This window comes from Cnephaeus nilssonii, assembly GCF_951640355.1.
Source record: "Cnephaeus nilssonii genome assembly, chromosome: 12".
Taxonomy (NCBI): Eukaryota; Metazoa; Chordata; class Mammalia; order Chiroptera; family Vespertilionidae; genus Cnephaeus; species Cnephaeus nilssonii.
In genome coordinates this window covers 5,223,024-5,244,377 of record NC_137083.1, presented here as the reverse complement: position 1 = coordinate 5,244,377, position 21,354 = coordinate 5,223,024, and the positions used below count along the sequence as shown (strand labels likewise).

General features: G+C 47.5%; 1 protein-coding gene across 4 annotated transcripts in view; it reads right to left on the bottom strand.

The window, feature by feature from the left end:
* The window catches only part of ELMO1 (engulfment and cell motility 1), a 403,454-nt gene that overhangs the window by 109,668 nt on the left and 272,432 nt on the right, over positions 1–21,354 (bottom strand). For all 4 annotated transcript variants that reach the window (XM_079786562.1, XM_079786563.1, XM_079786560.1 and 1 more), the window contains exon 16: positions 8,487–8,623. In XM_079786562.1, coding sequence (XP_079642688.1) covers positions 8,487–8,623 — 137 coding nt within the window. The remainder of the gene's footprint in view (positions 1–8,486; positions 8,624–21,354) is intronic.

Below are 21,354 nucleotides of genomic sequence, written 5' to 3'. Positions count from 1 at the left end.
ATATGTTAACTTAATTTGAAGAGACAGACTGGTAAATAAACTACTACTAAACTAGAAGATATTTCCCAAAAGAAAATTTGAATTCCATGCTGCAAGGGGCAGAGGTATAGAATTTCACATTGAATGAAAGATGGTCACAGGCTCACTGAGGTGGCATTTGTGCAAAATCCTAAAGTCGAATTTCAACAGGGGAGTGATTTCTGGCAGAAGGAATGAGGATGAGCAAAAGCCCGAGATATGAAAGTATTATGGCTTACACAAGGAATGATGGGCAGGTGAGCCTAGGCGAACTCAGGGCAGGTGAGGGCAAAGATGTGGAGATGAAGCAGAAAAAGTACGTTAGGCAAACCAGAGAGAAATCTGAACATCTTGGTGTAAGACCATGACACTTTATGAGGCAGACAGTGGACATAGCTAGATAAAAAGCAAGAATAATAGATATGGTCAGAGTTGTGCTGAAGGACATTTGAAAAGTGGGAGGGTTTCAAAGCTGGGAGATATGTTACTATCGCAGTTGATGTCTTAGTCAGCTATTGCCACAGTAGTGCTGTGTAACAAATAATCCCAAAAGCCAAGAAATTCTTCTCTTACTCCCAGTCCATAGGTCAGCTGAGGTGGCTGTTTTAAGTTGCAATTCTGTGGGGAGACTGGGGACACTGTACTTTGTACGTCTCCTTCTGGGAGCTCAGCGGCAGAAGGAACATGTATTTGACTGCTCCTCTATCTTCTGTTCTACCTTAAGAAACACATCCTTCAGAGATGTGCATTTTCACCTCCCTTTTAAGGTAATTTATTTTGCCATTTCAAGGTAAACATTTCCTTTTAAATCAAGGAGGATTTGTATTTCATGAAAGGTCCCATCTAATCTTACTCTTCTTGACTATCCAACTCTGATTCCAATCTGCTCTTTAATTTAAAATGCCTACATCTCATTGTGCCTTACTTAAATGTAGGTGATTTTCTTTTAATTGGAAGTATACTATTAAAATGGTTTCTTTGCCATTATGAAATTCCTCATATAATCCCCAATGGAATTTCATAATGGCACAGAAACCATTCCTCATATAATCCACAATGGAATACGGAATTCAGGCCAGAGCAACCAGTTAACAATTCATAGATTCATAGAGTGCCCCAAAGTGTAGTTAATAAAAGGGTAAGAAGTTTCAGAAGTCACTGACGACAGTTATGTAGAGCAGTTAACTCCAAGAGTCATCATTATTTTCATGTTTGGGGAGGCTCTGCGATTGAACCGAGGGACTGACTTCTCACCCTGCCCGGCAGAAGAACCTACCCATTCTTCCCTTCGCACAATGGGCAAATCTCCTTGCAGCACATGTTACACATGCAAAAAACAAAACAAAAAAAAGATACACGGACTCTAGGAAGATTTTGGAAATGAGAAGAACTCTAAGCCAGACCTCACACACAAAGAAACTCCCAACATGTATATTTACTGATATCTGGCTTATATAAAATTATTCATGGACTAAGCCAGGGTAAATATCACTCCTTTTTATAAATGCTCCAGTTACAGAGAATGTCCAGAAAGCAGAACATGTGAGCAGTGTTTACAGCCAACTCAACGCAACAGTTCAACTTCAAATTGACCTTGAACAGTTCAACCATGTCTGTGGAAATTACATGAACAGTCAACAACATCGAATTCTTTCTGGACGACGCAGGATCCTCCCGGAGTCCCCCTGCATCAAGAGACACGGCGGGCTGTTGAAGGCACAACCCCAGCACAGTCCCTAGCAGTGGAGCACAGTGGTCTTCCCAGGGTCATGGAAGTCACAGGGACCCTGGAGGCTGAAACCAATGGGACTGCGCCGGGATGGGCGCTCTTCTCAGTCAGTCAGTCAGCCGGGGGGCATGGGGGCGCTGTCTGCGTTTTCTGAGCGTTGCTATCAGCAGGGCCACGCATAGCCTTTTCTTTTCAGGGGCACTTCCTCCTCATTGAGGAATCGGGCCCCACTGTGCTCAAGATCTCCTTTGCAGCCAAACCCAAGGTCAGTGGGCCCCCCTTCAGAAGTATAGAGAAATCTGCATTTATAGATATTGAAACGAACCGTCTTGGGAATCGCAAGATCAAAGGTCAATTTACGTTTATCTGTTGAGAGCAGCACCTCAATTTGCCAAGCTACCCTTTGAGGGTCTAATCCTCACAGTGACTCTAGGACCTACTGTCATTATTCTTACTCTTGTTATTATTACTGTTACCAGTGGACAGATGAGAAGGAACTTGGCAGCTAAAGGACATGCTCAAGGTCGCACCGCTGGGGAGGGGCCACGGTGGGACTGTGCCCAGACTCCCTGGGCCCTCAGCTTGGGCTCCTCCCTCCCTGCCTTGCATGCTCTATGGGGGAGGCAGACAGTGCCCCCAGGTGGTGAAAACTGGTTCTTGGAGGAGGAAAAAACTCCAACTGACCCTTTTCCGTGTGTAAAGCACCCTGTATGTACATCACGTAAACAGGTAACCAGGTACCTGCGTTGTTAACATTTCAGGGGGAAACATCTGGCAAAGCTCGTGCGTGGGGCAGCGGTGACGCGGAGTCTGAGCAACGGGCTCACCCCTGCGGCCTCCTGCGGTCAGGCACCAGGCACCTGTGGTTCGTATGTTTCTTTTCTGGAAGCGTACACACTGGGGTGAATGAGACAAGATACCAACTGGAAGAATAAGCTAGTGAAGCGTAACTGATATTGACAAGGACCAGAGAAGGACGGCTTTGACTACTGTTCAACTGAAAGAGGCCAACCCCATGAAAAATGGTGGCACTCTGTTCACTGAAGAGTTGAAAAGCACTCGCACACACACGCTCACACACACACACACACACACACACACACACACACACACAACCATCTGCTACCTCTCCAACAGACACATCAAAGGGGAAAATAAATCGATTCAGATGATGCATTTGCTCCTGGAGGAGGTTGATTTTCTCCGTGCCAAACTAAAGACCTGTGTGCAACACGACACGCCTGCTGAACGAATTCTCATCCGCAGCTCAGCAGCTGAGAAACAGACAGCGCCTTGCATGACATTGGGGCCCCTGAACAGACTTCTCCTCTCCTTCAATATTAATGTTCCAATTACGACGCACACCTACTTTATTAGCCACGCCGGGCCCCGTTCAGATCAATAACAGCAGCGCTCGGTGGAATTCTAATGAAGAGAAGCCATGCCGAGTCCTCCCGGCATCCCCTGGGCGACCGTGCACAAAGCCTCCTTTCACAACTGGCTCTGAGATATTTTACAGTCACCTGCCTCATGCAAATGGGGCTCATGTTTATTCATGTGGAGGGTTACAGACCACCTTTCATTCCCTGAGCCAGCGCGGCTAACCAACAGTGTCTGCATCGCTAGGAAGCTGAGCGGGCCCAGCTAGGAAGGGGGCTCCTGAATAAGCAATTGCCCTGAAATCCACGCACGGACAGACAGTCAGGAAGCTGGAGGCAGTCTGGCAGCAAATACATTCCCTTTTTTACTCATGCGATCACTCCTTTAAGGTTTCAAATAATCCCTTTCCTTTATTTCTTAAATACATTTTTATTGATTTCAGAGAGGAAGGAAGAGGGAGAGAGAGACAGAAACATCAATGATGAGAGAGAAACATTGATCAGCTGCCTCCTGCACACCCCACACTGGGGATTGAGCCCACAACCCGGGCATGTGTCCTGACCAGGAATTGAACCCTGACCTCCTGGTTCATAAGTCGGCGCTCAACCACTGAGCCACACCGGCTGGGCCAAACAATCCCTTTCCTACACTGACCCATCACCACTAGATGTGACTAGCTAGTGGCTCTGTTCCACGGACAATCTCCCCGGGACTTCTCGGGGTGCCTCCGCCGCCTTCCTGACAGGATTTCTCCCGCTGACTCCAAGAAGCCCGCAGCCTCCCCAGGCAGCTGCAGCTCTGTCCGGAGCGGGGTGTGGGGGTGGGGTGGGCGGGAGATGGGGTGGGGTGGGGGGGTGTCTCCGGTGCCCAGTCTCTCCTATTGGAAGGAGTGGTTTCTTATCTGTGTGCCTGACAGTCTAATCTCCATCAGGCTGTGCTTTGCTTACCGTGCTGCTGGGTGACGGTTTAAAATCATGCTTTAGTGCCAGAGTGACTACCTTTCACAAATCATTGGTTTCTTCCACTTTGGTCCTTGGAAAGCATAGCCAACTCATTGGATCTCGGCTTTTGACGCCAATTTTGACAGCATCTAAACCAGAGGTGGGGAATGTCTGTCTCGAGGGCCGTATAAGGTCCTTGAACTCATTCGGTCTGGCCCTGCCAAGGCATTAGGGGTGAGTTAATTAAATGTTTGACGAGATATAGCAGGCTAATGTTTAAGCTGATAATTTTATATGGCCCTCGAATGATGTTATAAATATCTAAATGGCCCTTGGCAGAAAAAGGTTCCCCCTCCCCTAATCTAAAGTAACACCAATGCTATGAACAAATGTTGTGATGGCCCTGGAAGGCTCAGCCATCCCGGGAGAAGTCTGGGCAACTAGGTAGCTGCTGAAGAGGTCTCAACGGCCACCCGCCCTCAGGAACACGAGCGGGTGGCACCTGCGGACTGTTAGGCTGACACCCTGGCTTGTCACGTGGAAAAACCAAGGGGCCTAATGGAGTTGTAGTGGAGGAGACACCACCAACATCCATGAGATTGCCAGCTTCAACACTATTTCTGCCGAAGCGAAATGAGCTACCTTATTCAGTTAAGAACCTCATTTGGGGACACAGACAGCTTTCCTTTTTTTTTTTCTTTTTAACATAATGGCCAAAAAATGTCTTATTTTAAAAAATGCAATTTAAAAAAAGCTCACAGACACAGACAACAGTATAGTGATGACCAGAGGGAAAGGGGGAAGGGCAGGTGGAAGAGGTAAAGTGAGAATAAATGGAAGATTTGACTTGGGGTGGTGAACACACAATACAATACAAGATGGTGTGTTATAGAATCATACTCCTAAAACCTATATAAACTTATTAACCGATGCCACCCCAATAAATTCAATAAAATGTTTTAAAGAAAAAGTGCAATTTACTCCTTTTTCAGACAGAATCAATCTTACCACATACAAAATAACACTTTATAAATGCATTTTACTTCCTCCAAGAATTTTTACACTTATTATTTCAACTTACTACCATGCCACCATAAAAGAGGGCAATGGGAGACTGGGATCCACTATATATATTTGACTTTTTATTGTAGGCATACTGCTCCTGAGTAGCAGATCCAGGATTTGAACATGGGCCTTGCAGACCAAGGAGCATCTTACTTCATCGATGCCCGCAATCCCTGCCAGTTGGCGATAACGTGTTATGTGTATCAACTGATGGTGACCCTGCGGATATGACGCACCTTTAATGACCAAATCTACCCTCACAACCATCTTCAGTGATCGTTCTGGCCCCGCCCGAAGATTTAACTGGTCTGTGGAGTGAGTGGGCACTGGGCTAGAGGCTTTCACATCCCCCTCCCTTGGTGATTCCAACGCCCAGGCAAGATTGAGAAACTCTGCTACGCACAGATACAAATTTTGATGTGTAGACTCCTGTTAGACTTTTTAAAGGGGAGCAGAGTCAGGGACAAAATCTGCCAGTGAGATTCCTGTACCTGAAGTACCCACCTCGTTGCATCCCCCTTCCTGCCCTGCTCAAAAACCAGGGCTTCCATGCCAGGATAACGGACCACGTGTGCGCCAGGGGTCCAGCTGCAGTTCAGCTCCTCTCTGATGCCCAGAACAGTGAATAATGTGTGCTCTCAAATATCAGCAACAAAAGGCAAAAAACGTAGATTACAAACTCAATGGCCTGAATCAATGGATTATTCTGCAGAGAACGCTCTACTGAGAATTGAAAGAAAGGACTTTCAAAGCATAAATACTACAATCACTCTCTAATTCTACTTCTCTTATATAAATTTTTTAAAAATTCCACCTAGTGCCTCCCAAGTCCCAGGACAGAAAGACAGCCGCTTCTCCAAACCCCACTTCACGCTGCAGCACTGACTACCAAGCGCTTGAAACCTACACACTACTGTCCCGTTCCAGGGGGGCTGTCGAAGAGATCCCTGCATCTGCTGGGCTCTCGTCTTGTTTGCTGGGAAAACTAAACTTTGAATCGAGGGCTGCTGCTTCTCCAGAAATTAGCTAAAGAAGGCAGCCCTAGTTTCAGGTGCTCGCTGAAAGCTGCCATCCATGCGTCCTGACTAAGCGGCCAGAGCCTGAGACGCTGCCCGAGAAAGTTCAAAAGGAAGGATGTCTAATCTTGAGCTTCTTCCCGATATTTCTGAATTCGGATCTGGACAATCTTAGGGAACAAGAAAAGCATCCCATCGAACCAGTAACACCAAGCCCACGTTTGTTCCTAAATTCGATCACTTCTGACCACGCTGGTGGCGCAGGGCCACGGTAAGGAACCGTTCCTGAAACCTGGCGCCCGCACCTGCTGAAGAAAGCCTTCGCAGTCACGTCAGTCACGAAGGAAGTGTCAGAGCCACGGCAGGGTTTGCCGTCGCCTTACGCTGAGCAGGCAGGATGTCGCTGCCACCGAGCCGAGCACATGGCCGCAGTGACCCACACGGACCCGAGAGCCCTGCTCAGCTCCCTGCTCGGGCCTCTCACCTCTTCCCGACCGATTCCTTGGCTAACAGTGCATTCTTGGGGCTTCCTGTCAAAATCCGCAAGTTCTACAGGAGTTAAGTTCTGAGAGCTCAACCCCTTGCGCCATGCCTCTGCAGGAATTTGGGAATTTTTCCATACACCTTATCTGTGCATAGATCAACAACAATAAGGTTTGTATTGCTATTATTTACAAAAATGCAGACTTCTGTAATCCAGGGACTCTCAGAAGGCAGCTGGACACATGATGCTGAAACAGGCAGTGCTGAGCCCCCTTCTCCTGGGGGAGAGGGTGGTCCTGGCACAGAAGAGCTAAGGCCAGATGGCTTCCGGCAACACTGCAGTACAGGAAGAGCTGAGCTGACCCAGGGCGAGGGGCCTAGCAATTTCAAAGACGGTTGCTTTCACGCCCTTTATTTTTTTGGCTTGATTGAACTTACTGTCATACCTCCTTGCCTCTTCCTCCCTCCCTCCCAGGGATGATTTGCACCTGAATTGCAAAATCTCCCAGGATCAAGTGAGGTACGCTTGGGAGGCTGCAGTTACGATCACAAAGGACATCCTGGGCTTTCCTCCACGTCCCTTCCTGACTGGGCCTGTCCGTGGGCACAGCTGCTCACACTTGGCGGCTCTAAGCTGCAGCTTCCAGACCAGTGCTCGCCACAGAGGGGCGTCACCGGGCCCATGTCAATGAACTAAACCAATGGCCCGAGATGACTGAGATGGGCTGGCACTCGTCTGCTGAAGCCGCAGGTAAGATCGCTGTGCTGATGGAGACAGGCTGGAGCCTGACTGAGGCTTAGGGAAGGGTGTCTTTCTCCTTTTCCTGGTTTCTTTCTTTTTCTTTTCAACCTGCATCGGTTCAAGATGCCACAAACCAGAACTATGGTGGAAGAGGTGAGATGTATATTCGGAGAAAAGGTGACAGGGAGGCAGAGACCAACAAGAAGGTCAAGTAGAGCTGGCATGCAGATCTTATGTTGGGCCCCAAGCACAAGCCCATGAGGCCCGGGATGACTATGAGATCAGACCCTCAGACTTTTAGCGAGAGTCATGCCCCAGGACCAGGTGAGTGGGCGTGGGCTATGAGGCTGACAGCACAGCAGCAAATTAGAATAATTAAAGGCTGTAATATACCTGCACCCAACACCATTTATGAGCCATGTTATCGTCGTTATAAGGCCTTTATCTCAGGATTAAGATTTTGTTTATCTTGAAAAGTGCACACGATGCTTCTGTTCCTCTAAGTTGTTCAACACTCTTCTCTCCACCCGACAGAAAGAAATATGAAATTCACACTCTTTCAGAAAACCAAGGGACTCCTCCACTCAGTGAACCAAATGCTTTCTCTAAACCAAAAGATGTTCCATGTAGACTTACGCAACTCTCCGAAAGAGATCTTGCAATTGAACAGTCACATGAATTGTCTCAACACATCCACAATCCACAAAGAAACCTAGCGTCCTGGACCAAGCAGCCTTCCTTCCTCATCGCCACGGCAGCCACCTGCACAGGTGGAAGGTCACTTTCCAATAGATCTCGCAATAGCAAGGCGTTCCAGAGTCATGTCATGGAAGAGACATAAGTTCATCTCAACATTAGTTTTCACAAAAGCGCCTCTGCTGCTGGCTTCAGCTCAGTAAGCCCAGAGGAACACAGCCGCTCGAAGCTTGTCCCAGAGAGGACAGCACCACCAAGAGCCTCCTGTCTTCCTTCCTCCTTTCCCAAAGCGACCCGAAATCCCAGTCGTCCCCATCCTCCCAACGGCCAACTGCCTTCCGCACACCGCCCAGGGGCCCGGCAAAGTGCGGCTCCTTGGGGGACGAGGTGGCGCCTCTGCTTCCGGTCCCCCTTACCTTGTTGAAGTCTTCAGAAGTCGCCCTCATCTCCTTCCAAGTCTTGTTCAGGAGCTGGATGCAGATGCAGAAGAACTCCTCGAAGGATCTGTCGTGGGTGAAGAACATCGGGTGGAAGTCGTTGCAGGTCTCACTGGCTGGAGGAGACAGAAGGGGAAGGAGGGAAATGATGGGACAGCCGCGTGGGGGTGCTCCAAGGAGAGATGACGGGAGGCAGAGCTGGCTCAAGCCATAGCGGGTAAAAGGAATTCTGAAAAGCAACCTAAGAATAGATCCTGTGCAACTTCGAAGTTTAAGGTCAGCTCGTCAGACCTACCCTTAGGCACAATTTTTGACAGAAGTCAGGTCCTAAGCCACAGCATGACGTGAGCCTTAGGGCTGTTCCCGATCTCTGGTGTTGAGTATGAGCTCTGTATCTGCCTTCAATAACCTTTCTGAGACTGTGCAGAACTCCCTCTCCATCACAGCTCCTCCTTCTCCCGTAATTTCTCCTTTCTCAACAGAATCACGGGCAGAGGATGAGCTTTCCTGCATACACAATTAATTGCAACTTTGAAAGCAGTTTCCTTGATTATTTCTCCAGGGGGCTTTTTTCCCCCCTTTAGGCAGTGGGTAGGGGACATTTGAGATAATCAACCATCTGGTGCCATTAACCACTTGCTTTATGTTCCCAGACTACAGGTGGCTGGAGGTTAAAACGATCCAAGTGGCTTTCAAGGTCACAACTGGTCAGATCCTGGACCAAAACATGAGGCCAGTCAGCCTGCCTGTGAGCCCTCCTTGTCGAGCCTCCTGGGGTCAGACCCCATGCTCTGAGCTCCAGGTGCGGCCACCTCTTCTTCACCCCTGACCCTCGCCCCAGCCCCAACCTTCTTCTCAGCTGTCTGTCCAGGTAACATTCTCACAGCCTTTTCCCATGCATCACATTTGATTCTACCAGGCCTCTTACCGCTCATGTCTATGGATAACGATACTGGAGCCCAAGGAACTTGTCTTTGTGAGCCCCAACACAGAAACCTACTTTTCTTTAATATAAGCTGTTAAATATAGTAAAAGAATTCCTATTCTAATTGGAACCTCTCAAAGACCAATCAGTCTTCAAGGCTCTAAATGGTGGAATTTCAAGACCCAGAAGCCCAGAAGAGGAGGGCTACAGCAGAGACCTTCTGCACTTGGGGGGGGGGGGAGCCCTGCTGCAGCCACGTGGTTGAACCTCAAGTTCACTTAGAATCCTCTCATGCAGGTGAAGGATCCCTGACCAGACCTAAGGGGACACGCTCTGCTCTGGTAGGGCCACAAACTCTTACACACTGACCTCTTCTGTCGCCATCCTTTACAAATACAGTGAATTCCCAACCTCTGAACAATTTAAAGCAACAGTGTCCGGTGTCTGTACAGCTCACCCCTCTGGAGGGTGGAACCCCATGTGAAGACAGGTGAAAGCGGTTTTCCTCTAGACGAGGTTAAGGGCATGGACTAGCAGCCGCGTGAGCCACGTGGAAAGGGTTAGGGTGTGGGGCTGAAGACTTGGGTTCAAGTCCAGGGCCTGCCAAGCAGGAGCACGTCATTTCATCTCTCTGAGCCTTGATTCTTTTTTTAAATGTTTTCATTGATTTTTTTAAAGAGAGAGGAAGGGAGATGGAGAGAGAGGAACATCGATGTGAGAGAGAAACAGCAAGTGGTTGCCTCCCACACACACCCTGACCAAGGATAGAACCCACAACCTGGGTGTGTGCCCTGACTGGGAATTGAACCAGCAACCTTTCGGTGCACAGGACGACACTCAACCAACTGAGCAACATCAGCCAGGGCGAGCCTTGGTTTTCCTAACTAAAAAAGTGGACGTGAATCTCCTCTGGCTTTTCCAGAGGCCTCGGAGAGGATCACATGACAGGATTCTTGGAAAAGTGCTGGGAATGGATAAAAGTTGACGCAAATATGGAGAGAAGTGGTGGATGATAATGCATGTTCTGCCTGTGTATCCTTTCCAGGAACACGGATTGTTCTTTGATTTCCCCCAATTCCTAGTTGAGCCTGTTCACATCTCAGAAATTACAGGCAAGAACATGTAAGTCACCCCATCCCCAGCCTGAGTGACCAGTGGAGGGACAGCAAGAGTAACAGTCAGACCTGAGACACAAAGCTGCCTAAGGAACCTGGCACTAAACTTGGGCCGATTGTGAGTTTGCTATTCTGGGCAATGAGCTGTCAGTCTCACTTTCATAAGCACTGAAGCCACTGAAATTTACAAGTCCACAGAAGCACTTTAAAGCACCAGTGTCATCCAAAACTCATCTTAATCACATTATCACACTCGCTTTTCCTGGCCCAGTGTGATTATGTGTGTGCTTTATGCCCTAGTTAACGTTTTTATGGGATTGCTAGAGCTGAAACAGCCAGGCAAACTTGAGACCACCACGCCCTGCTCTGCTTGGGTGAAGAGAGAGGGAGGCAACACCGCTAATCATAGGGACTATTTGTTGGGTCATGTCACGGACCAAGGGCTCTGCAAGCGTTATTCTCCGCACAGCCCTGGAGGTGGGCATTGTGCTTATCTTCATTGTACAATCCTGAAGAAATTCAACCTTCTGTTAGGAGCTTCATTCAGGTGGCCCCAAATAAGCATCTGTAACCCAGATTAGTTGGCCTGGCAGCAGGCTTCCTGCCTCGGTTGACATGAAGAGCTCAGGGCAGCTCCTTGTTCTTGATTAAGCAGGAACAGTGACTGCAAGAAGCAGGCTCACCGCAGTTGGGAGCCAACAGGATTACGATGCTCGCTCATGTCCTGGGGCCCGTGGCCCAGGCCTCCCCACTGGTAAACGTGAACATGCATCAGCCTAAGGGGACGGCCTCGGTCCTGAGAAGAAGATCCTTAATCCAGAGGTTTGAACAAACAAAGAAAAACAGGGAGGCGGAGGCTTACAGGTGCTTTAAAAAAAATAAAAACACCTATTGAGGAAAAAATGTTAAAGTAGTATGCAATGATTTTATAAATAAAATTCAGAGAAAAATTTTCAATGAGACAAAAATAGTAACACTTTTTAAAAAACAAAATGGTTGTTAAGCACACTATTTTTAACACAATGAGATTCCACTTTATAAAAATCAACTGAATGGTCTCTTTTAAGTCTGGAATATTTAGGTGTCCTCGGAGCTGATGGTAAAAAGGGTTCTTATGACTTTACTGACACCCAACTCATCTATATATATAAAAGCCTAAGCGACCGTTCCACCAGTCGACCGAACAACCTAATGACTGGTCGCTATGACGACGCACTGACCACCAGGGGGCAGACGCTCAATGCAGAAGCTGCCCCCTGGTGGTCAGTGCGCTCCCACAGCCAACCTCCCCCAGCCAGCCAACCTCCCACAGGAGGTCCCTCCCCGCAGCAGGCCAGCCAGCCCTGATCAGTGGACAACCTCTCGTGGTCTCTCCCCCGGGCCGGCCCCGATTGGCCCCCGATTGCCGGCCAGGTGAAGGGACCCCACCCGTGCATGAATTCGTGCACTGGGCCTCTAGTTTATAAATAGGCCAGCGTTGCAGGCAGTTACAATCCATGAACCTATGTTTTAACAATAAAAGTAAGAAGGCTGCACTCTCAGGTGGCACATTTCCTTTCAAAGTAGATTTCTTCCCATTTCCATCGGATAATGTGAGCTGAGCTAGATAACCTTACTAGTGTCTCTGAGAACAACGTCTACTGCACTGAATACAGAGAACAGGTTCTGCTGCTGCCTGTGACCTTGTGAAGGTCATATCAGCTCCCTGGTCCCAGGGTTTTTACCTGTAAGTAAGATGGACTAGTAAGGTTCCTGCTGCTTTTAAAATTCTAATACTACACACACACAGTCACTCACACACACACACACACACACACACACTCTCACACACACAGTCACTCACACACACGCACTCACTCACACACATACACACACACTCACACAGTCACTCACACACACACAGTCACTCACACACTCACACACACATACACAAACTCACACAAACACAGTCACTCACACACATACACTCACACACACACTCACACACACACACACAGTCACACACACACACAAACACACACAATCACTCACCAGATAATGAACTTTCAGCTCCCTGGTGCCCATCAATAATCACAGGGCTGGGAGGCTGCACCCGCCCTCAACTTTATTTCCTAAATTAGCATTCCCCTGAATGACAGGATGGCTCCACACTTCATTCCGGGTGCTAAGGCATCAAAGAAGCATTGGGTAGGCTTAGAAGATGTTTGATGACCTAGTATTTACTCTTTCTTTCATCAGAAAATTGTTAGTTGCTTTTATACCATCCCGACCTATTAATATCACCTAATCAGACCATTACTGTTGAGTAAAGATGGAATGACAAGATGACAGGCGAATGCATATACTTTCTGCTTTTTCATGGGAATTTTCTAAGGCAAAGGCAGTGTTTCCGATGCTGAAAAGCCCTTTTCCGTGTTTTCCATGACCCCCGTTATGCTAAGAGACCCTGGGAGCCCATTCACAGTACCTGGGGGTCCTCAGGTGTGGGGGGCATGAGCCAATTCTGATGTTTTTACCCAATGTGCCTGACATAAAGGGCATTTTGCTTTAACATGCTGGACTACAGTTAGAAGGGGATACATTACCCGCCCACGAAAGCGGTCCATCCATGAGAACTGCTGGAGTGACTAAAACCTGGTCAGTTAGCCGCAGCATGGAAACTCCAGTTAGCGCTGCTGTGGCTCTGGGGTCGGTCTGGAGAGTGCGTTGATGAGTTATCAGATGCAAATGTGTATGCATACCTTTACACCTTTGCAGAAAATCTTCCCCGTGACCTTGGCGCTTTCTATTTTTGGACACAGTATTCTTTAATGGCTTGGTTTTGAAGGTTGGGTACTGTGTGGGAAGATGTGAAAAGTTCAGACCTTCGGTAGGTGGGAGAGGTGGAAAGAGGAGAGTGAGGGCAATGAACTTGAGGTTCCCCCACTGCTGCGAGTCCGCAGACACAGACGCTCCCACCCCTGCTACTTCAGGGCGGGGATCAGAGGCGAGACACCCGCTCAGCTCTGCCCAGCCCCGAAGCCTGGTTTAATAGGACTGCATATTCCTTTCTATCCTCTACCATGCCTAAAAATAGTATGAAATTGACATTGAAAAGACACACAGCAGCTAATCCAGTGCTTCTTTGTTCGCCTTCCCATGGGCATTTTTAGAAGGACATTGAGAGAGGTAAAGAAAATACTGACTGTAATACTTGCAATGATAAAGATTTTTTAAAAATTATTTTTAAAAATTAAAAACACACACAACAAAACTGACTGGTGTGAGGGCTTAAAACCAGACTCCAGCACCGGAAGAGAGACAGTTCTGCAAGAATGACCTGCGGCCATGTCCCAGGCGTGCGGTGTATGCGATGAGAGAGCAGGGGTTCTGGGGCAGGCTGGCCTGGGTGCAAATCTCGGTGTCACTATTTAATAGCAATGTGACCTTGATCACGTTACACTTCCTCTGGACCTCGACGTCCTCATTAAAAAAAAGAAAAAGACAATGTCTCCCAGCTCATCAGATTGCTGCTAGGATTAAATGTAAAGCCACACATGGTTCATCTATTCACTGATATAAAATAAGCACCCAGTAAATGCTAGTGGTTACCAGTTTTACTAGCAAAATAATAATTATTTACTTAGCTTAAATTATAAATCTGGAGGAATTACACTTCCGGATGGAAAGACAATATGCAACTCCAGTAATGAAGACATCTTGCTATTACTGGATAGCAAGATAATAATAAAAAAGCAGAACAACGAAAGAGAACAGGAAGTCTAGACTGTATATCCAGTCACCAGGTTTATGACAAAGGTAACACGGCGGTGGAAGAGGTTTCAATCGCTTACGCAGGGCCAACTATATACGCATCTGGAGAAAATGAACTAGGAGGCCCGGCCTCACACCACTTATAAAAATCAACTCCACGCGGCTTCCAGATCTCAGTGTGAAAGAACCAAGAAGCTTCCATATGACACAGGAGAATCTACCCATGACATCCAGCTAAGAAAAGGTTTCTTAAACAGGGAGGAACAACCTGACCCCTAAGGAAAGTGCTCACTGAATTATATTAGATCTTCACTGAAAGATACGATAAGGATGGCAACCCCAGAGTCGGAGAAACACCGGGGACATTACCTGACAGTGAGCTGGCATCGGCGATCTATAAATAAAATACCCCTGTAACTCAGTAGGAAAAGGACACAACCCAACAGAGAAATGGCCACCATGTGAAGCAGCATTTCCCCAAATAGACTATCTAAGTGGCCAATAAACACATGAAAAAGTGCTCGGCTCTTTCAGTCACTAGGGACGTAGAAATTTAAACAGCAATGATATCCTTTCAAACACCCACCAGAACGGCTGCAGTGAAAACATGACACATTCTAAACGTTGGTAAGAATGTGGAACAAACATCATCCTAATACACTGTTGATGGGCGTGTAAATAGCTTACCCGCTTTGAAAAGCAGTTTGGTAGCATTTATTTAAGCTAAAACAGTCATACCCTATGACACAGCAATTCTACCCAAAGATAGAAACCAACAGAGAGGCATACATACATGCTGCATGAGAAATGTATGAGGATGTTTGCAGCAGCACTATCTTGTTAGAGCCCCAAACTCGAAGCAACTAAACCGTCCATCCAAGAGTTACTAGTTAGATAAATAAATCTCAGTTTATTCATATAGAAGCACACTTATTATCAAGAAATTGTTTTTAAAGCTATACTATACCCAATAATGTGAACGAATTGAAAACATAATGTTGAACGAAAGGAGTCCATACAAAAGAGAACATACTATATAATCCTGTTGATCTAAAATTCAAAACAGGCAAAATTCATGGAAGAAATTGGCGGGGAGGGTCCCTGACAGTTGTATAACATTCTCTATCTTGATCTAGGTGGTAACTAAATGAATAGTCGTTGGTTGGAAAATTCACTGAGCTGTGTTATAATCTTAGGATTGGAACACTTACATGCATTCAAGTCACACATTAAAAGGCAACTTACTCATTGAATCCTATATCATTGTTCCCAGACAGAATCAATGATCACTGCTCCTGCACTCCCTTTAGCACTTACTTCATCTTTCTGGAATTGTGCTTGGTTTTTGCACTTCTCTCTCCCTCTGGGGATAAGCTCTTTATGGCAAAATTGTGTCTTACTTATCCAAGTCTCTCCTCAACAACTTACACTTAGAAGGTGTCCACGAATCTTAAATAAACAAACAAGTAAAAAGAGTTAACTTAAAAAGCAGAAAACGGCTTTCCAGATGAGTAAGAAGGGACAATGGCTGGTCAGACAGGTGAAAGCCATTTCAGGAGATCCAGGTGGGCTTCTTAGGAGCGGCGCTGGTCCGCCCTGTCCATCGCCTCTGGAACCAGGGACTGGCATTGCATGCAGCCCAGGTGACTGACTGGACAGAAAAGCATCCCACCTATCTAGGCTGGCATCCTGAGCCTAACTGGAATCAGCTCCTGGAGTTGGTCAGGGCCCTCCATACACCTGGGATAGAGTTTCATTTCCCCTGCCGGATGGGTAAGAGCACACGTATGCACTTTTTTTTGTGGATGGAAGCCTGACCTCATGAGGAGTCTTATAGCTGCTCATGTGATGGGTTGTGTGAACTCTAAGAAGAATCACACGTTTCTTTTAAATGAGCTTTCTCCCTCCCTCCCTTCCTCTGCCCTTCCATCCATCCAAGCGTGTGCATGTCCACCTGTCTGTCCATCCATATGTCCATCCATCCATCCAACTGCAAGGTGGGTAAGAGCATGGCCTTGGAGCCAGTCTGCCTGAGTTTGGATCCTGGTTTTGCCACTCCTTATCTATAGGACCCTCAGCTCCTGAGCAGGGAAAGATGAGTAAAAGATGAGGCAGAAGAAGTAGGCTGGCATCAGATCAGCTAATTCTTTGTAGACCACACTAGGGGATGTGGACTTTATTCCACCTACAATGGGAAGCCATTAACGGGGCTTAAATAGGAGCAGGATAAAGACTTCTCATCTATGTTCTTACTCTACATTTGTTTATTTTAATGGAATTAAAATTCAAGTAATTTAAAGATTCTTATTATTCTGGAATCCATGTACTTGGTACTTTAGCGTAATAAGGAGTGGTGAGCCAGATAAAAACCTTAGTGCCAAGTGGTTAGGAGTGTCAGCTCTGGAGTTAGGACTGGGGCTGGAGTTTTTCCTATGTGCCTTAACTGTGTGATCCCAGCCAAGTCCTTTAATGTCTCTCAGCCTCTCTTATTATGATGACAATAACAGTAACTTACAGCCTGTAGAACTGAGTAAAGACATAGTGAGAAGATTTCCATAAAACGCTTAGCAAAGCATTTGGCATATAATAAGCACTCGATAAATGTGGTCATAAAATGTTATGCAGAATACAAATGTGGTGTGTACATCACCCCCCTCCAATCTTGAATTATAAGGTCTAGATTGCAGTGAAATCTTATTTACTTTCACCTCCCTTCGTGAAGGTCCCCAGACCCTCTGGAAAATTACATAACAGCATTCCCATCATCATCCTGTGAGATGTTTAACCAAAAGACAGAATTTGCAGAAATTCCAGTAAATTAAGATTGCTGATAAGCGCGAGCTCCGTGACCCCTGGGAGTTTGCTGAGAATTGAAAAATGGTCTTGCTGATTCGCTCGGTTTTTGCTCTTTCCTTTGTCCTCTGGCTGAAACAACCAAAATGCAGGAACTCCAATGGAGCCTGGAACCTTGGAACTTGTCTGTAGGCAAAATAATTCTTTCTGGATCCACTTACACGTCTAAAACAGGGCTCTTTCTTGGCCCAAAGAGGAAGGAAGAACAGCAAGGAAAAGGGAAGTCTTTGGATAGGAGTATCAAACTTGAGGTGTGAGTGAGCAATGCAAAAGCAGGAGGACAGCCCACTGACCTTGCTAAATAGAGCCCGCCAATCTTCTGGGAGGCGGGCTGGAGCAATGGGAGGGTGGAGTGGGAAGAGATGGACAGAGGAACATTCTGGTTGGGGCTGAGAACAGTCCAAGCGAGGTAGAGAGAGGGGAGCGTATTCAAGAAGCAGTTTCTGTTCGCCCTTGTTGAAACTCCCTGGTAGGGAAAATTATTCTGAGAAGTGGCACATTAAGAGGCTGTCACACAGCACATGTAGCACGGATATAAATAACTGCCTGTCCAACGGCGTGCAGACGGCACCCGGGGGTGATGCTGGGGTGGAGGCAGATTAAGGCGCAACGGGGAGGCGCCTCGCTGAAGACCCAGCAAGAATGGTGCCCGCCATCCCATGACCACGATTACACCTTGGCCTGGGGCTCAGAGCCTGAGCCAGGGCTGCGGAGCTGGTGAAAGGGGCTAAAAATAAGTTATCTTGAATCTGAAAAATGCAAAATTAAGCCAAGAGGGCATGCCAAGCCTTGCTCATCACCTTCTTTCTTGTCTTCAATGCTCAGTAAATGACTCCCCTTAAAAACTCAGTGACTGCCTGCAGCTTTAGGATAAAACCCAAATACTCCAGCAAGGCACTCCACCCTCTCGGTCCGACCTCCTGCTCTCCTTCTACCTGACCTCTGACCCCACCGAACCCTGAAGTCAATCCCAGTTTCCCCCCGTTTTCAGGTAAACCACCTTGCTTGCATTTGCACGTGGTAAGCTGCTAGGCCCCCTTTCTTGCAACCCAGGGAGACACCCCCAAAGCCCAGACCTTTACTCAAGACGCTTCCCTCCCGCCTCGCCCACCTGCCTCTCCCTGGCGCACCCACAGACCTTGACCTTCTCCACCTGGCCGGGCTCTCCTCCTGACTATGAGCCCACAAAACCCAGGAACTTCCATGTCGTAATTTCTGCATTCTTCACAGTTCTCCCAGGCCGCCCACACGCACACCCTCACTGCCTTCCAGCGTATGGTGCCTCCAATTTCTCTTCTCCGCGGTCTCCACGGTGCCTGTTTCGCACATGCTTATGGGACAGGATAAGGGGTGTCCCCCAACTTTGGTACCACACAGTCTTCACCACCCCTCTCCTCCCCCCCTCCCCCCCCTACATGGAGCAGGCCCTGCTTGGACTCTGTGACAAGGAACAGATGGCCTCACGGCGGCATCACAGTGCTGGCCGAGCGTGCGCCGCGGGCAGTGACATTAAGGGAGATAAGGAGAGATTACGGAAATAATCCACTGACACGCGTGCCTTTGCCAACGTGGGATTTGAGAAGATGGAGATCTCTATCGGCAAACAGAAAAAGAGTTAAGTCCTAATCCTCGGCCGAGCTGCCGTCTGTTCAGTCCTCTTAGCCAGGACAGCTTGATAAGGAGCGGCTCTCCGCGCCCGGACCACGCGGGCAGGCCTGCAGAGCTGTCCTCAGCCTGCAGACAGGGATCCAGGCAAAGGCCTGGCTTCACACAGGCATGGATGGAGGTGGCCAGAACGAGGAGAAACATAACCAGTCCCTCAATGTCAAACCAGGAACAGCGGCCGGGAAACGTGAAAAGCATGTCTCTGAACAAATAGACGCTTGGCGAATCTGCTTCAGCCAACTGGCAGGCGAGCGCCTAGGAAGGGGAGGGATTTACTTTACTGCAATGACTGGACCAGGCACTCCACCAGGGAGGCGGGTGCAGATGTTATCGTCCCCACTTCACAGATGGCAGCACTGAGGAACAGAGGACGGACGGACGGACAGACGGAGCTGGGCTGCCAGCGCGAACTGGAGGCAGAGCCAGGTCTGGTCCGAGTCCCCGTTTTCCTGCCACTGGCCAGATAGTCATTTCCCTCCGTGGAGGGTTTTTAAAGCAGAAAGTTAATACTTCCCAGAATGTCTATGTACTGTGATTTTAAAATAAATTTAATTCCATTTCTTACTTGTCTGGCCCACTATTTTAATGAAGACTTGATCTTGCTAACGAAGGTAATTTTTGGATATGCAATTCTTACAGTTGGTCAGATAACTCTGTATTTTCTAATGTATCTGTGGGAGACATACACTGAGTGGCCAGATTCTTATGAGCACCTGACGTTTGTAGGCAAATTAGCCGTACACTGCATCATATGGGATATGGAAGCCAAAGGCCTGTTCGAACACCTTTGCTGTCTGCAATTACCAAGATAAAACGTCTCCAATTCGCACAGGAACACAAGGATTGGACAGTCGAGCTTTGGAAAAAAGTTATGTGGTCCGATGAATCACGTTTCCAGTTGCATCATGCAGATGGCAGAGTGAGAATTTCGCAGAAACAGCATGAAAGCATGCACCCCACATGCATGAGTATAACCCTTCAAGCTGGTGGGGGCAGTGTTATGGTTTGGGGCATGTTTTCCTGGCATGATTTGGGCCCTTTAATTCGTGTGGAACAACATCTGAATAGCACAACATACCTAAGTATCGTTGCTGATCAAGTTCATCCTATCATGTTGATGGCGTATCCCAATGGAGATGGCTTCTTCCAACAAGACAATGCGCCATGCCACGGTGCTCGTATTGTGCAGGAGTGCTTTCAAGAACATGAGGGAGACTTTACCTTGCTTAGGTGGCCCCACAATCACCAGATCTCAATCCAATTGAGCATTTGTGGGACGAAGTTAAAAGAGCCATCAGGCAGCTGGTTCCACAACCATCAAATCTCACAGGACTGGACAGTGCTATTCATCAGGCATGGTGTCAGATTCCTTGCATCACCTTTCAGCATCTCGTGGAGTCAATGCCAAGAAGAATCGCCGCAGTATTGAAGGCAAAAGGTGGCCCAACGAAGTCCTGATGGGGTGGTCATAATAATCTGGCCACTCAGTGTATATTCCCATAGAAATGCTACTGTTTTAAGGCCGATGGGAAATCAACAATTCATAGACCCTTCAATGCAGGTACCTTTTATTTGTTCACTGGTTTAATAGATCCTTATAGTAATAAAGTAGGCAAGAAAAATTAATCTCCAATCATGCTAGGCTAATATCCTCAAAGATTAAGAAATTCAAGGGAATCAGAGCAACCTATTTTTGTTTTTTGTTTTTTTAAAAAATATATATTTTATTGATTTTTTACAGAGAGGAAGAGAGAGAGACAGAGAGTTAGAAACATCGATGAGAGAGAAACATCGATCAGCTGCCTCTTGCACATCCCCTACTGGGGATGTGCCCGCAACCAAGGTACGTGCCCACAACCAAGGTACATGCCCTTGACCGGAATCGAACCTGGGACCCTAGAGTCCGCAGGCCGACGCTCTATCACTGAGCCAAACCGGTTTCGGCGAGCAACCTATTTTTGGACAAACAGTTATATAGAGATTAACATCCACCAGCCACTGTACTCAGTGCTTTACAACTAAATGATTTAATTGTCATGTGGCAATTAAATATGAGACTGGTTTGATTCTCACCTCCAGTTCACAGATGAGGAAACTGAGGCACAGAGAGGCTCAGTGACTTGTCTGAGGTCACACAGCCAGAGAGAGGCAGAGCCAAGGTCAGTGTGGGAGGCAAGCAGCCTGCAGAAGCTGTGCTCAGACCAAATATGTGCATAACCAGTGCACTCGGACAACTTCTTGCCCTACCCACCAACTTTAATATATATTTTTATTGATTTCAGAGAGGAAGGAAGAGGGCGAGAGAGATAGAAACATCAATGATGAGAGAATTATTGATCAATTGCCTCCTGCACGCCCCACACTGGGGATCGAGCCCGCAACCCAGGCATGTACCCTTGACTGGAATTGAACCTGGGGCCCTTCAGTCTGTAGGGCGACGCTCTATCCACTGAGCAAACTGGCCAGGGTAACCCCATCAGCTTTATAACCACACTGATTATAAAGCTGATGCTTTATAATATCTTGCCATTATGCT